General features: G+C 36.5%; 1 protein-coding gene across 1 annotated transcript in view; it reads left to right on the top strand.

Annotated features, from left to right (window-relative positions):
- Window positions 1-17,038, top strand: part of PCLO (piccolo presynaptic cytomatrix protein) — a 118,245-nt gene that overhangs the window by 46,937 nt on the left and 54,270 nt on the right. Inside the window, exons 6-9 of the mRNA XM_018568486.1 lie at window positions 2,735-2,752; window positions 8,464-8,588; window positions 12,029-12,110; window positions 16,657-16,782. Coding sequence (XP_018423988.1) covers window positions 2,735-2,752; window positions 8,464-8,588; window positions 12,029-12,110; window positions 16,657-16,782 — 351 coding nt within the window. The remainder of the gene's footprint in view (window positions 1-2,734; window positions 2,753-8,463; window positions 8,589-12,028; window positions 12,111-16,656; window positions 16,783-17,038) is intronic.

Raw genomic sequence — 17,038 nt, 5'->3', positions numbered from 1 at the left:
GAGTGCAAACCTCCTTCCATCAGCAAGGGCATTGAAGATGAAACGTGGCTGGGTCTTTCAACATGACAATGATCCCAAACATACCACCCGGGCAACGAAGGAGTGGCTTTGTAAGAAGCATTTCAAGGTCCCGGAGTGGCCTAGCCAGTCTCCAGATCTCAACCCCATAGAAAATCTTGGGAGGGAGTTGAAAGTCCGTGTTGCCCAGCGACAGCCCCAAAACATCACTGCTCTAGAGGAGATCTGCATGGAGGAATGGGCCAACATACCAGCAACAGTGTGTGCCAACCTTGTGAAGACGTACAGGACACGTTTGACCTCTGTCATTGCCAACAAAGGATATATAACAAAGTATTGAGATGACCTTTTGATATTGACCAAATACTTATTTTTCCACCATAATTTGCAAATAAATTGGTTCCAAATCAGCCAATGTGATTTGTCTGGATTTTTTTTCTCATTTTGTCTCTCATAGTTGAGGTCTACCTATGATGCCAATTACAGGCCTCTCTCATCTTTTTAAGTGGGAGAACTTGCACAATTGGTGGCTGACTAAATACTTTTTTGCCCCACTGTACTCTCATTGTATTTTGGCGTAGTGGTGGGAGGCACTGCTCTCTGGATGCAGTGTCTCCTGTTAGGTATCGGTGTGGTGATCAAAATGTTACTACTCTGCCTAGGGCCCCAGGTAGCTTTAATCCTGCTCTGGTTTAAGTACCATATAAACTGCATTAATTTTTAAAATATATATACATGTACTTTTCTTAAATTTACATTTACATGTTATTTAATTTTTAAAAATCAAGACATTTATTTTAAATTAAGTGCTATTTAATTGCCCATGTTGTATTTTAGATTTATTGGTGATATTATTCCTAATAACAGCATTTTGGCATTTCACTTTTGAATTATTTTAAATTTGTTTTGGGGTTTTTTTGCGCTGTGCATTGTAGTATTTAAAAGTTATTAAATGCATAAAAATTCAAAAAATTAGTAGGATGACTGACTTTTGAATGCCACATTTATTAAGGCATTTAGTATGTAAAAAATAAGTGAACAGACATATTTCTGTAGCATAATCCAGACTTTAAGTTTTAAACAGCTAAAAATATAAAACCCAACTAACTTATTTTTTTGAATGGATTTCTTTATATATCGATAGAGCATAATTACAACTTGTACTGAAACAATGTGACTTACTAAAGATAACAAGGTTCATTTGCCAATTAACTTGTGTTCACTTTAAAACATCCAATTATTTGCAGAGATTAAAACTTCTTTGCATGCAATTGGATGAATGAAAAAGAATATAACTTTAATAAGCTAAGTGAAAATGTACTCTGTTCAATAAACCTAAATGTGTCCTTTTACCCAAACAATATTTTGGCTTTGTTAATTCATAGGTATTTGTTAGCACCAATTTGACCCTTGATCCTATCAGAGGAGCATAAACATCAGCCAGCTTCTCAGACCTTGCCACACGTGCTGCAATGAAAAAACTAATATTCCAGACAATAGTCTATTAAAACTGATCTGAATTGGACAAGTAGACAATTGTTGGAAGATTACCTCTGATGCTGGACAGTTGTATATGTGGTCAGTCACATTTCTGAGCACTGTAACATGGATAAACATAGACAGGTCCACATTTACTATTAGGTACATGCCTATAGGTGGCAAAACAATGAAAGTGCATTCCAATATAAAATTACGGTGCTACCTTTTTTTGCATCATTAGTAGGAATCACCTAATTTAAAGTTATTTACCTAATATCACAAAATTTTCCAATCCAGATTAGAACCTGAAAAACAAGAACATGTTCTGTATTAAAAAGGTGATCCTAGCAGAGAGGTTTTACTTAGAGCACCACAAGTTGTGTGTCTATGGGATTCATTTATGAAAACTCCACATCCCCCAAGATCTCACACTAAGGGCACTTGTCGATGGGGTTTGGACTTACATTGATGTTATCTGATGGGCATCAGTTTAAACTGTGAGATCATGTAGAATGCATTGGCATTTGCCTTTGAACTGGTTGACCTCCTTCTGACCTGTATTTTACCTGCTTCATGTAGGTCGCACATTTCTAGAGACATGTATGGGATTTAAAAACTCGCTTAAAGTGAACAAATGCCTATTGACACAGACCCGAAAGTAATCAGCAGAAAAGCCAAACATTCTAGTTCAATTTAATAAAACATGCAAGTGGATAAACTTAACAAATAAAACTTGGCACTTATCTGAGCAGCAGGTTAAATGTTTGTATAACCGGTTTTGTACAGCCTAAATATGGATAATATGTTTTGGTCTATAAACATTGTGTCAGTACAAGCTGTGTTATGTTAATGTTAATTTATACCCTCTGGATAAAGAAAGGTATGTCATAAATATGGTTTATTATATCTCTATCAACACCCGTATCTCTTACAATGAAATTTACTGATACTTTTTTTGCTTCAAATGTACAATCAGGAGATGTTTACTTTTTTCATTTATTTTTGTTTATTTGTATTATTTCAGTTAAAATGATTGGCAATGAAAAAAGAAACTGGATTACAAGTTCAGCATAAAATCATTTTCTATATTTCCCACACTTTCTGATTACTTTTAAGATCTTAATTTCCTTCTTTTTAATATTTAATCTTGTAACAATGTGGATGGGATACATGATATGAACAATGTGTCTGTTGGTAAATGAATGTTTTTTTCTGTTTGTTTTGGATAAATCTGCAGAAAATTCCTTTATTGATGGTAGGAGTCTTCTGTTGCCAGTCTCGTAGAGTCTGTGTATGTCTTTGTATTGCATGTTAGTTTTGTTCTTCAATAAGAACTTACTGGAATATCTAAAATTTATACATAGCAATGAATACCATTAAATATTAATGATCAATTTGGAAATTTTGTTCAAAATATATAGTTTATAATACAGTTGTATTATGTAAATATGTAAACACATAATATTTTAATCAAATTTACTTCAATATACTTTTTAACATATATGGCAACCATTCCTAAATTGCATCACAGTAGTGTTATTACCATTATTTATTAATATGTAATTGGGAATTATTTTGCTAACTTTACGATGCATGGTGTTCAATGCAAAAACCCTATTTCCATAGATGCCTATTGCACAAAAATTGAATTTCTTATAGAGGACAAAACTTAAGTGTATGACAATGCCAAATAATTGAATGATGCAACAAAAGTCTCATTAGTGTTCATCATTAGTTCACCTCATTTGTTGACACTGGTTTTGCACTTGAAAGTGATACCCACCAAAAAGTGTAGCACATTTTCTGTGAAAAAAACATTCAGTAATAGTCCATTCATAGTGAGGCATTTTGATATTGGAGACACATTTATTGAGAAAAAATAAATGTATTTAATATTGTGGTACTAATGTTTACATTTTGTATATAATCTGTGGCATTCAAATGTCTAAATATATATATATATATATATATTTTTGCACGATATTCTAATTATTCGAGTTTCACCTGTATATATATATATATATATATATTGCTCTATTGTCTTTTGTCTATTTTTTATACTTTTTGTCTGCTTGTATTGCTTTAGTTTATAATGTAATCACTGATGTTGTTTGTGATAGAAACTTGCAAAGGAATGTCAATGTGGCAAGTACTTGTACAAAAAACATAAACCGCAATGTTGAGCATAATCTGCTATTTTACTGCATGGCAAAATTATGAATATCATTTTTTAAAGGGTGCTATTAATTAAATATTTTAAAGAAACCAATAATTCTGCAAAAACAGTAGATTTTTAGTTCAAAATGGAACATGTACATTATACTGAATACTGACTTTTTTTATAGATATCTAAAGATTGTTTGTTAGCAAAATTATATTAATACATTTTGAGAATACAGTATCACAATTGAAATGTAAATTCAATGTCATGTCTTAGACATGATAATTAAATCACATCACATATCAATAGTTAAATGCATAATGACACTCAGTCCTTGCAGAAATTATCCGTGCCTCATTTATACTGGTCTTGTTAGGAAAAAGTAAATTCAGTAAATAAAGTGAATATTCCCAAAATTTCCCATTTCATGTAATTTTCATGTAGTTTGTATTTCCAATTAATTGATAAAGCCAGACTGCTATAATGTAGAGGGACCAAGCAGAACAGAAAAATTGTTAAAAAGTTTTTTAAAAAGTAAATAGAAAACGATTGTGCGGAGCTAGCATTAACAGCTAGCTCCACCCAATAGTTTCCTATTGTCTGGCGGCTTTGCTGCCTTCATAAAAAAAAGAAAAAAAACGCTCCTGGGCGCTCTGGGAGCCTCCCGCTTTATTCTGATACGGAGCGATGTCAGAATCTACATTCCCCTTTGACAGCTAGAACCTGACACTGTACATGACTGCTTGCTGTCAGGCCAGACTGTCATTGACAGCTCAGGGCATCACTAATGATTAGGAACAAGTCAGCTTTCTTCCAGATAATGTAAACATCATGTCAGCTGACAGCTGCTGTGTATTTCCTTTCTGTGCGCTTGCTGTACACAGAGAAATACATATTTTTGTTAAAGAAGGCAATAGACAATTAAAAAATAAAAATATTAAAATATTTTAAGATCACGGCTGGCTCCGCCCAGCTGTCAGAAGCAGGCTGTCGGCTGGGCACTCGGCCAGCTTCGGCTTTCAGCGCTGCTCAGCCGAGCCGATGCATATGCGTTTGGCTCAACTGAGCCGCTCGGCCACGTTTGGGAGCTGTACGGGCTATAGTGAATAGCCCGTACAGCACCCCTTTTGTTCTACTGAACCGAAGGGGTCCTGGGGCCGAAGCTAGCCGAAGGATCGGCCAAAGCTACAGCTAGATCCTTCGGCAGCTTCGTGAATAGACCCCTATGTCATGACAATGATGTCTTAAATTAATTGGCCCCATAATGTAACTTGCATGCACAACAGGATTTGGATTATAATCAGGCCTATAGTTCTATTATCCACTGTTTAGTCCCTAAGTCACTAAACAAACAAGCATTGTTTGAGTTTGCATTGACTTTAGAAAGCATATAGAAAGCATTTGACAAGTTTTGATGCTTGTGTGTCCATAAAAAATTGAACACCATAATTATATATAACAACAACCCTATGACTAATTTGCCTAACTAAATTAGTATGATAAATAAATACTTTTATCATTTTCATAGCTTGACAATTAGACAAATACAAAATGTAAAAATAAATATGTTTTGTTTACAATTTTAATATTTTTTTTTTTTTTTTTTAATTGTCTATTGCCTTCTTTAACAAAAATATGTATTTCTCTGTGTACAGCAAGCGCACAGAAAGGAAATACACAGCAGCTGTCAGCTGACATGATGTTTACATTATCTGGAAGAAAGCTGACTTGTTCCTAATCATTAGTGATGCCCTGAGCTGTCAATGACAGTCTGGCCTGACAGCAAGCAGTCATGTACAGTGTCAGGTTCTAGCTGTCAAAGGGGAATGTAGATTAATATTCCCTCTGCAGAATGCATTGTGAAAGAGAATATTTATCTACAGTATACAGACATGAAGTGGTTAAACAAGCTTTGGGTATAATTCAGCAGGTTTTACCTGTTTGTTAATTTTGTTGTCTGAGAAAAATTAAACAATGCTAGTGTGTTTAGAACCTTGATATCTCAAACATATTTCATACCAATTCTGTAATGGTAACCACAACGTTTGAATATCTTTCAAATCCTTACATATGGTCACATAATGTTGCATATTTACCTCTTAACTATATCACAAGACCCCCATATAGCTACCTCACATAGGTACATACATACATACATACATAGACACATGGTAAAGAGATATGTTATAGTTCAATTTAGCAGTACAGTCTTCCATTGCTAATGTAAAGCTAAAACCTATGATCACAATAGGTCCTATACTATAAATGAGACATATTTGAGTAAAATTCACTTTTTTGATGAGATACTTTTCTACACACATGATTAAGTGATGTCATAGTAGAATAAGAACTGTTATTTTCAAAGCAGCTTTACACTAAAATTTCGGCAATTATATATTTGAAAGCATAACAAAGTATATTGTTTTCAAATAAATTTACATTTCAGTGCAGGAAAGGATTGTCAAATCTTATTAGTGTTTTTGCATACTTTTTAGTTTTACCAATCCTTAAAATGTTGATCTCTTTTAGAACTGAAGTTTTTTCAGTGTACTGAGGATTATGTTAGATGACCAATAATTCATATTCAATAAAAACTGGTTATGAGAGTCATTCAGAAGATAAAATATTATATGTGTTCTAGGGATGCACAGATACTTTTCGAGTACCAGTGCAGATACTTGGCATTTTCATGAGAACTACCAGGGTTGCAGCTGGCACCTGGCTCTGGCACTCCACCACTGTCCTGAAATCATTAGTCTGTATTGTTTTAGAAAAATTGTCACATGACAATAAACAAAAATGTATCAGTACTTGTAAGTACTCGGCAAGTACCAGTACTAGTACTCGCAAAACTGGTATCTGTGCATCCCTTTATTTATATTTATTTAAAAAATCATACATTAACCTCTTGCCGTCCGCCCGTTAAGAAAAAACGGACGGACGGACGGCTGACTCCTATCTGCGGGTTGCCGTCGCCAGACGGCATTTTTTTCCTGCTCGCGCGCGCCCCCTAGCGCGCACGGGCAGGAAAGACCCGCTTGTTACTACAGCCGTTAACGGCTGTTTCACATACAACCGATCAGCGGCTCTATAGCCGCTGATCGGTTGTATGGCGTGAATTTCGGAGCCCCCCCCCCGCGCGATCGCGGGTGCCGCCATCTCCCCCCTCCTGACCCCTCACCTTTAATCCCGGGATCCGCTGCCCCATCTGCGGCCCGGTACCGGCTCGGGATGGCATCAGGAGGAGGAGGGAGGGAGATCAGCTCCTTGCTGTTCTCCCTCCGTAGTGTGAATGCAGAAGTGATGTGTATTACATCACTTCCGCATTCACCTGTCAGTCATCTGGCTCCTATGCCAGATAGAAGAAGCTGATGAAGCAAATCTGTGCTTCATCAGCTTCTTTTGGGGTCTCCAGGTGACATTAGGGGTCTAGGGACCCCTAATGTCTCCATAAAGAGGACCTGTCAGTGTACCTGTGCTATTATATAGGGGGATGGTATCCCCCTATATAATAGCAATAACAATAAGTGTAAAAAAAAAATCTATATAAATAAAAAAAGTTAAAAAAAATAAAAGTCACAAACAAAAAAAGTTTAAAAAAATAGCAGGTCACAAATATCGCCGCGAACGTCGCAGTGAGAGCAATCATTTTAGGGCCATCAATCACTGATAACACTAAACTGATGAGCGGTAAAAGCTTTAATGCGTCGCCTATGGCCAATTTTGGGTAATTTAGTTTTTTTGAGGTTTCGCTGGCGTGCGCAATTTTAAGTCTTGACATGTTTGGTGTCTCTTTACCCGACTAGACCCCGTCTTTTATATTTTACCAAAAAATTGGGAAATTATAAATGTTTTAGAATTTAATATTGGGGAAACTGTTTTCTTTTTAAAAATCTGTAATTTTTCCTTAATATATAAAAAAATAAAAATCCCAGTGGTGAATAAATACCACCAAAAGAAAGCTCTATGTGTTCCCAAAAAAGGGTATACAATTCATTTCAGTACAGCGCTGCATGACGGAATAAATGTCAGTCAAAGTACCGCAGCGCTGAATACTGAAAAATGGCCTGGATGGGAAGGGGGTTTAACACCGCGGATGTCAACTGGTTAAAGCAGAGATGTACACATCCCAGAAGCTTCGTGTGCTCCTTACAAATGACAGCTGCTTCCTAATTTTTGAATTTTTCTCTAGTGTAGTCTTGGAGCTCAAAAGTATCGGTACATGCACTCGTACTTGTACCGAGTACTGTACTTGGTATCTGTGCAACCCTAATGTGTTCTATTATATCCAACTTGTGTAAAATTTGAGAAATTAATACACGCAACTCTGAAATTCTCTTTGCTGTCCTATAACTCCCAGACTATGTTTTTAGGAGCTAATGAAGCATAACATGATGTGTATTTTAATGTGGGATACTGAAATCTCAGATTTCAGTACCCCACATTATTGTAGATGCCACATAAAAAGGGCCCATTTATTTGTAAAATTGAATTTGCTGATTTTCTGTATAAAACACTGGATATATGAGGCCACTTTGAACTGCATCCAGTAAAAATGATCAGGAAATATTTTAGCCTCATTACACTGATGGCATGGCATTGTTTTTGTGGATTTTTTGTGATCTATGTCATTTTTGCTTTGCACACTGCAACAGTAAATGTCATTCTGCCCGCCTATATGTGAACCTTTGACCTTGGTCTGAGATGCATGGATAGTCTTTTGCATGAGTATCGCATTGCAGGTTTATGACACTGTCCACCATATTCAATAAACAGAAATATTTACATATCATTAATTTCCAAAGCCTATCATCTGCGTCGTGAAGAAACAGACTGGTTTGACAAGCCAAGGGAATCACGCCTAGATAATGGACTTGACCGAAAATTGCCAGACAAATTTACACACAGCAGACCACCACATCAGGATCAAGTAAGATGGTAGAGATGCTGGATGCGAGTTGTATGCCATATCAGTCTTCTTTGTTCTTCAGTAACAATCATTTATTAGAAGAATTTATTTATAAGAAGGAACATTAAAGTGTTTGTAAAGCCATAAGGTGTAAAACACTTAAACCATTAAAAACTGACTTTTTTAAGCACATCAGCCTAAACATGTTTTAAAAAGGCTTTCTAAATACCTTTTTTTGATAAATATGTGTAAGTGGTCTCTTGAATAGTGGACCACTGTTCAGCTCCATATCTATGGACTCTGAGGGATGAGGATGGAGACTGCTAATGATGATTGCAAGCTTCTGCTGGCAGTACATATTAAAGGAGCTTTTCCACACCATTGAAACAGCTCTAGTGTTGCAGGGAGGGATAGAGGCATGATTGATGTTGTGCAGTCAATCACTCTTGGCAGGGTCATACTATAGGCAGGCCAACCTGTGATGTCACAGGCTGACTACAGGACTGCAGGTTCATCGTGCCTTTGCAAAACATCCTGCTGTTCCTATTGCAAGTGGTACTGTGCATGTCTGGCAATGTTACTTTCTGAATCTGTAGTTGGCATTAAAAGCAGAGAGTAGGGAAGCTGAGCATTATACAGGTGACTGTCAAGATTACCAGGTTAGACATTTAGACATTGGCAGTCTTAAAAAAGGATATATACTAATGGTTAACATGGACTTTAGAATTAATTCAAATAAAGGTTTTTTTTAGGTTCACATATACTTTAAGAAGGGATTTGTTTAGTGGAATTAGTTATGTGCAATGTATAAATTACACTTGATTCTCAGCTTCTAGTCCCACTAACTTAAAGTCCATTTCCACCTTTGTAAGTGATTAGCATTTATTGTAGTAATGAAAATGTGCAGTGATGTATACATCTGCAAATTTTCATGACTCACGTTTTAGGCTTTCCTCATTTTTTAAATGAAGGTTTTATTAGGCTTGAAACCTAAAAATTTAAAATTTTCTCCACAACAAAAATCAGTCAGACACCAGGGTCAGATTGTAGTTAGGCTGTAAACAGCTGCCCCCTCCCTGTTATTCATTGTAACATGATCAGTAAACTTCCGTCTGACTTTGCACACAATATACTGCCCGGGGGAAGAGGGGAGGAGTGCCACTATGAATACTAATAAATGGGAGAGCTCAAACAAAGCTTACAAAACAGAGAGGCATTTCCATGAGAATATGAAAAGGAAAGCTAACAAAAATTTAAGTTTCTGTTTTCATATACTCTATATATCAACTGCATATGCATGCTTCATGTACAGTCAGTGTTCATTGCTGGCATATGTGGGTTTTTTTTAAATACCTCTGCAAAGGCAGAAATGGGCTTTAAAGCTTTAGTCAGAGGTGTGTTGGGGCCCATTGTTGGTCATTACCATCTGTTGGCTTCCATAATCCTCACAGTAATGTCATGCATATTGACTAGTACCTGAACTGTCTCAAGGGATAAATTACTGGATAATTAGTATGAAGGGTATAATTAGAGTTATGGGTCCCTTTTAACCACCTCCGGGCCAGCCGTAGTAAAAAAACGGCCGGCCTGGAGCTCTTTAGATCTGAGTGGGTGTCTTTAGACGTCCGCTCAGACACGCCCCCTCGGCGCGCGCGATCGGGAAATAACCGCAATTTTAAAACAGGCAGCGGTGCCTGTTAACATACAACCGATCCGCCGGTGCCTGTGTCAGGGGATCAGAGGGAGATTGTTACACAAGCTCCCTCCGGTCCCCTCTCCTCTGAAAGAATGCGGAAGTGTTGTATTATACATCACTTCCGCATTCTTGTGTCACTCTCCAGCTTCAGAAGCTGCAAAGAAGCTGATGGAGCAGATCTGTGCTTCATCAGCTAATTTTGGGGGGTCCTAGGTGACATTAGGGGTCTTGGAGACCCCTGATGTCTCCATAAAGAGGACCTGTCACATATTTTGCTATCACATAGGGGGGTTTTATTAGCCCCCGTATGTGATAGCAATAAAGTTTAGTGGGGAAAAAAAAGGAAAAAAATGAAAGTCCCCCCCCAAAAATTTTTAAGTTACACATAAAAAAGAATTAAAAAAAAAATGTAAAGTCCCCACCCATACATACACGCATGCAAACATGCGTCGGGGGCGCATACGTGCAAACAAGACGATTGCGTCCATTACGCCGCACATGTTACATATCGCCGCGAACGTCGGAGTGAGAGCAATAAGTCTAGGGCCATCAATCACTGATAACACAAAACTGATGAGCAGTAAAAGCTTTTAAAGCGTCACCTATGGCCTATTTTGGGTATGGTAGTTTTCTGCGATGTCGCAGGTGTGCGCAATTTTAAAGCTTGGCATGTTTGGTGTCTATTTAACCGACGTGACCCCGACTTTTATATTTTACCAAAAAACTGGGTAATAATAAGTGTTTCCTAACATAATGTAAAAAAAACAACATTTTCAGTAACTTTTCCTAATTATAGTAAAAAATAAAACCCGTAGTGGTGATTAAATACCACCAAAAGAAAGCTCTATCTGTCCCCAAAAAATGGTATAAAATTCATTTCAGTACAGCGTTGCATGACGGAATAAACGTCAGTCAAAGTATCGCAGCGCTGAATACTGAAAAATGGCCTGGCCAGGAAGGGGGTCTAAACACCTGGTCTTGAAGTGGTTAAAGTTATCATACAGTGAGGTGTGCATAGAGGGGGAGTACCTCATCCCAATAATTTATATCAAAGAAAAGAGAGAAAATTTTGACTTTAAAGGTACTCCAAGGATTACACAGAGTGCACTTTTTAATAATATGTAATAAATGTTTATTTCAACATATCTAAAAATACATAAATTATATTTTAAAAGGAGAAGAAAGATTATCTAAAAAAGACCAAAGGATGTAGCCACATCCTCCCAAAATTTTAACATTAGAGTACTTTTTACAGTTTACTGGATATCACCTTCTTTATTATGTTGTGGTCCAGTGGGCGGATATCCAATTTCTACACATTTCACAGAAATCTGCTTCTTTAGGAATAGGCTACAATTAGTATAGACACATTTATTGATGAATACAGTTTGTCTAGTTCAATTAACTTATGGTAATCTTTAAGGTGGCAATGTCCACTACTATCCACCATTAAACCATGGGCACGGACGGGGATGAACCAGAGAAGAGCAAAGAACAGGGCACCCTTTATGTTAACAAACTTTGTAGGTCAATAATATTAGAGGAAAAATAGAGAGGGCAAGTGTTATTATTGAAAAGTAATTTAAGGTATATTCATTGTGTGGTTATGAATGAAAATAAAAAAAAGATTTGATACATTTATGTTTGCTAGTTGAACCATTACATTAATTATAGATTTCATACCTGTATATTGAATTCATGCTAATAATTAATGAACCATTTACAAAGATTGCTGTGTTTATAATATATATTTTATGTGTATTAGATGAATGGAAAACCTATACATTACCCATTTCCTCATTCAAGAATTAAGCTTCAAAGAGATCCAAAGGATCACACTGTTTCAGGTAAATGTAACATTGTTCAGAAAAAGTATGGCTGTGCTTATGATTTATTGTGTTAATTGGGGATAGATGACTTGGGTATAACACAAAACTATAAGTGGAAACTACAGCAGCTATAAAGGATATATATATGGACTGAGCCGAGGTGCTACTCGAAGTGGGCCTTGCAGCTGGCAGCTGGGTGGAGCCAGCCATGCTCTCACAGCTGGCTCTGGCCAGTTGCAATGACAGATCAGCATCCCCATTGCAACTGGTCGGAGCCAGCCTTGAGATCACCGCCGTCTCCGCCAAGTTGTTATTCATTGGCCGGGACCTGCTAGCTGGTCCCGGCCAAATGGGGACAGTTGGGTGGAGCTAGTTGTCATTGCCAGTTGTTTTTTTATTTTTTTTGTTTTTTCAATGATCTTTATTTTTGTTTTTTCAATGATCTTCATTTTTTTACTTTTTTTTAAACTTTATTTTATTTTGGTCTTTTTTTTAAAATCTTTATTTAATTTTTAAGATTTATCATTTATTTACCTTTCTAAAAATTTTTTTTCTCTTTACTTCTTTATTTTTAAACTTTTTGCACTGATTTGCTGTTCTGCACGGTACCACGGAGGTACCGAGCAGAATGCCGCTCGGCGGCATTCAGCTATTCACTCATTGCCGTTCGGCCCCTATGAGAATAGGCCAAACGACAGCGAGTAGCTGGCTTGGAGTCGAACTCCTTCTGTACTTCGGCTCAGCCAAACATGCTGAGCATGATAGGCTGAACTGAAGCTAGCTGAAGCAAGCCGATGTATAGCTGATTTCAGCCCTTGTACGGCTGAAATTAGCCGTACAAGCCTGAAGTGAATAGCCAAACAGCGTTCAGCTCGCTTCACTTTGGGTCGGTTGTTCACTCGGCTGCCTTAGGCAGCTTTGTTAATAACCCTCTGTATTCTTGTTTTTACATGAATGGATAATGGCAGCAGCAGAGCTTCAACACATTCATTAAGCTAAGGGAAAATGTCCTCGCAAAGTGAAAATTCCCTTGCAAAGTGAACAACCTATTTATTATATCCTGCTCTAGTGATCTCTCTATTCTAAGTCCCTTGCACACAGTAGAACAAAAATGTGTTCAGTATACAATTTAAATAACCTTGAATGCCCCAGAGGAAGTTGTCCATGATGAAAAGCGCATAGGGCGGATTCGTTTGCAGAGTTTGTTTATGGTCAAATAAGTCACTGGCACATTTGTATAGTTTTGCACGGACAATCTAATCTATAATTAATTTAGCACAGAGCGGCACAAGGTTAATTTATACAAGTGAACAACTTTTTCACTTTCACATATTTGCCTTTTGTAAATCAACCCCTTTTAGTTATAAAAAAAGTTGGAACTTAACAATTTATAACATAATTAGTTGTGCATTACTTTTCATATTTAGTCAAATGAAAATTGATGTAAATATTTGACCTTATATTAATGGTGTTATAGTTTCCATTTTTGCTTATGCAGAACTAGAATAGTCAATAATTAAGACTAGCTAAATAGTCAATAATTAAGACTAGCAAAAGGCAGACAGATTTATCAGATTTGTCACTAAGGGGTCTATTCACAAAGCTGCCGAGGGCAGCCGAGTGAATAACCGATCAGAAGTGGTGAAGCTACGGCCAGATCCTTCGGCAGCTTTGTGAATAGACCCCTAAGACATCTGTATGGTTGCTGTACTGGTGAATAGACTTCGACCTGAATTATGAATGACAATATATTTCACAAATTCATATGGCCAGGTCTGAATCAAAATGTAATTTTTTTTGTGTTGGTTAGGATTCACAAAAGGTTTCTGAAAAAAGGCACAACACGCTGTCCCTGCATTATATCTGCGTCTGCTATTGCCTGAGCACCCTTAGCTTTACTGCCAATCAGCTCCCACCCTTCTTTCTTAGTATCTTTGGTAGAATATCTAAAATATGTGTCTCAGGCTGCTTTTGGACTTGTTATTTTATCAGGCAGGGTTGCCAGGAGCTTCTCAAACCATTCCTCCCAATTTTCCATCATTTGCTGCTCTATAATACACACTTTTTTTGAACCAGTTTGAAATTTCTATTGACTTCAATGGGACTTTAGTTTCAGAAATTCTGAAGTGTGCTCATCTCTACTGATGAGATGGAATAATTAGTAGGAATAGGAATGCATTCTAATATCGTCCCCCTTGTGATATCACAGCATGGAGCTTCAAAGAGAGACTATAAGGTTACATTGTTGCTTTGGTCAATTTACTTTGTTACAGACACAAAAAAGGGTACGAAGTACAGCATGTCTTTACAAATACCGACTCAACACAAATGACCAAAAAATTACAGCAATATGCTTCCTCAGGTAGATTAGCATTAGATAGGAAAAGGAAGTAAAAAGGAGGCATCATCCAGACCCACACAAAATTATCTTAACCAGTCCTGGCATCATTAGTGTTAATCAGGCAGTGTTTGCATTAACAAGTGGTCAACAAAGAGTAATTGCTAAAAAAAAAAACATAATTAGTGTTGACTGCATACTTTTCCTGTAAAAAAAATATTTTATTCTGATTAAGGGGCATTTTTATTTTCATCTGGAAAAGAATGTTTACCATATTAGGAGTTAAAAGGAAAATTACCAGAATCAGCAACCGGCACTCTCAAGCAACTGGCCAAAAAATCGAAGGCATAATATGTCCTCGATTTTTTTTTTGCTAATGGCTTGATGCACACTAAAATATTATCGCTTGCTTGTTACACACTAAAAAATGTAATTAGCAACTAAATGTATTTAGTTGCTAACTTAATTCTTTGTTTGCATCTTGCTGCCAGCTGGTTGCTAGATTCTACGGTCAGCAGCAGAAACAACAGGGAGCCATTGCGAGCCTGCTATTGGCTATTTCATATTGCAATTACCAATAGCAGGCTGGCTATTGTACCCGCCCACTAAGCACAGGAGCGTACTTGAGAGAGAACTTTCTTTCTCAGTATCCACTCCCCTGCTTAGTGGGCCAGTGCAATAGCCAGCCTGCTGTTAGCTATTGCAATTTGCAATAGCCAATAGCAGTTTGGCTATTGCTCCCAGCTGTTTACATTCACCTTCTGGCTGCAGAAGCTAGCCTGCAAGTGAATGGGGCCACAGAGGGGGAGGGCCACCTCAAGGGGGGTTGTTGCTTGAGAGTTAATATGAACTCTTAAGCAACCAGAGCAGTGTTTTGGCACCTACCGATCCCCATGGGTGTCAGATAACTGGAAGTTTACTGTACTTTGTTTTAGTAATACATTGGTTTACTGAAATGAAGGGTTATCTAAGGCATTGGTGACATTTAGGCAAAGTCATAATAAACATGTACAAATTAATTATTTGACATTTCAAGGAGTTCCAAATAAGAAATAACACCTGGTGATCCTGGAAATATAAATATTTAAAATGTGTTTTGATGTTCTATCTCCCACCCAGAGGCAGATCCACCATGGAGGAGATATTTAGCACCTGTTACATTGTGGCAACTTTATAAATAATTACTTTGTCTAATTAGTAATAACTGCTGCTCATAACCATGCAATGTATTGAATAACATCATACATTATAATTATACAGGCTTCTTTTGTGTATGTGAACCAAGGTAATAAAATCAAGATACACAGCTGAGATCTGTTCTCTGCCCAAACACTTCCAGGTTATACTGAGCTAAGTTGCTACATAATCAGAGTAATGACTTGAAAAAGATTAAAGAATATAATGTTTTAAGCTTTGGTGCCCTCACATATTTAAAAAAGAAACATAAGGAAAAAAAACATAAAACTGCGTAAGAAATCAACAAAAACATACACAACATCTATTGCAAAAAAAATATCAATTTTATTATCAAAGGCCACATTTAAAAACATCTACACATAATTAAAAAACTCCATCCACATACTCCCTAATGGTATGTCAAAATCGTACACCTTAAGCTGGCCTATAGATTTTCTACAGATTTTTTTCTACAGATTCTGCTGGCTCTCAAAATACCTGCTGGCTCTTGAACTCAGTTTAAAAAAAAAAATATATATATATATATATAGTGAATGAGATGAAGTTGTTCTGACTTAATCATCCAATAATGTGCAAACAAAAAATAGTTTGTTTTTTATTTTCCTTTCACATGACTCCCTATTCTTTGAATTAAAAAAATCTTGCCAGATTTACTATTATCTGCAAGTTATTTTGAATTACATTCCTTCTGCACGTATTCACCTCTAAAATCACAATCAATTAAAAGTAAAGTGCTCAAAATTAAAACATTGTTTTGCTATTATATTTACACCCTGGATTTATTAATTTTCATAACAATTGTCTGTATTTTCACTGATGGTTAAGTAGAATTATTAACACATGAAGAATAGTAATAGTAAATGTAAATCTTGAAATACCAGGTTATGTGAAAAATACCAGATGAAGATATTCTAATGCTCTGTCATTAAATATGGCTGTCATAGATTTTGATTGCTGTTACTTTCATTTTAATTCTGAGTGCTTATCAGATGGTCAGAAATCACAAGTGTGTGTGTGTTTATTAACTAGGAAATGGGTTTGGAATAAGGGTTGTTGGTGGAAAAGAGATACCAGGAGGTCAAGGAGAGATTGGAGCATACATTGCCAAGATTTTACCAGGTGGAAGTGCTGAGCAGACAGGCAGACTCGGTGAAGGTAAGAAATTATTTTTTGGCAGGTGTTTAAAGTCATATAAAAGTATTCAATATGTTCAGAAGTTCTATGCACTATAACAAATTGCATTAAGACAAATAGTATTTATTTTATTCTTGGAAAATATAATTGACATTTAAAAACATTTTTCAGAATGTTCAGACAAATGGTCATACAACATATGGATGTGAATATTGCACGTATGTTTTGTATTTTGAAACATGTGATTGAGCTGTGGTGAGTCTAACATTTCCCCTTT

The sequence above is a fragment of the Nanorana parkeri genome, unplaced genomic scaffold (genome assembly GCF_000935625.1).
Source record: "Nanorana parkeri isolate BGI_ZX_2015 unplaced genomic scaffold, ASM93562v1 scaffold1196, whole genome shotgun sequence".
Lineage (NCBI taxonomy): Eukaryota > Metazoa > Chordata > Amphibia > Anura > Dicroglossidae > Nanorana > Nanorana parkeri.
Note: the sequence above shows the minus strand (reverse complement) of the source record. Positions and strands in the feature narration are given on the sequence as shown.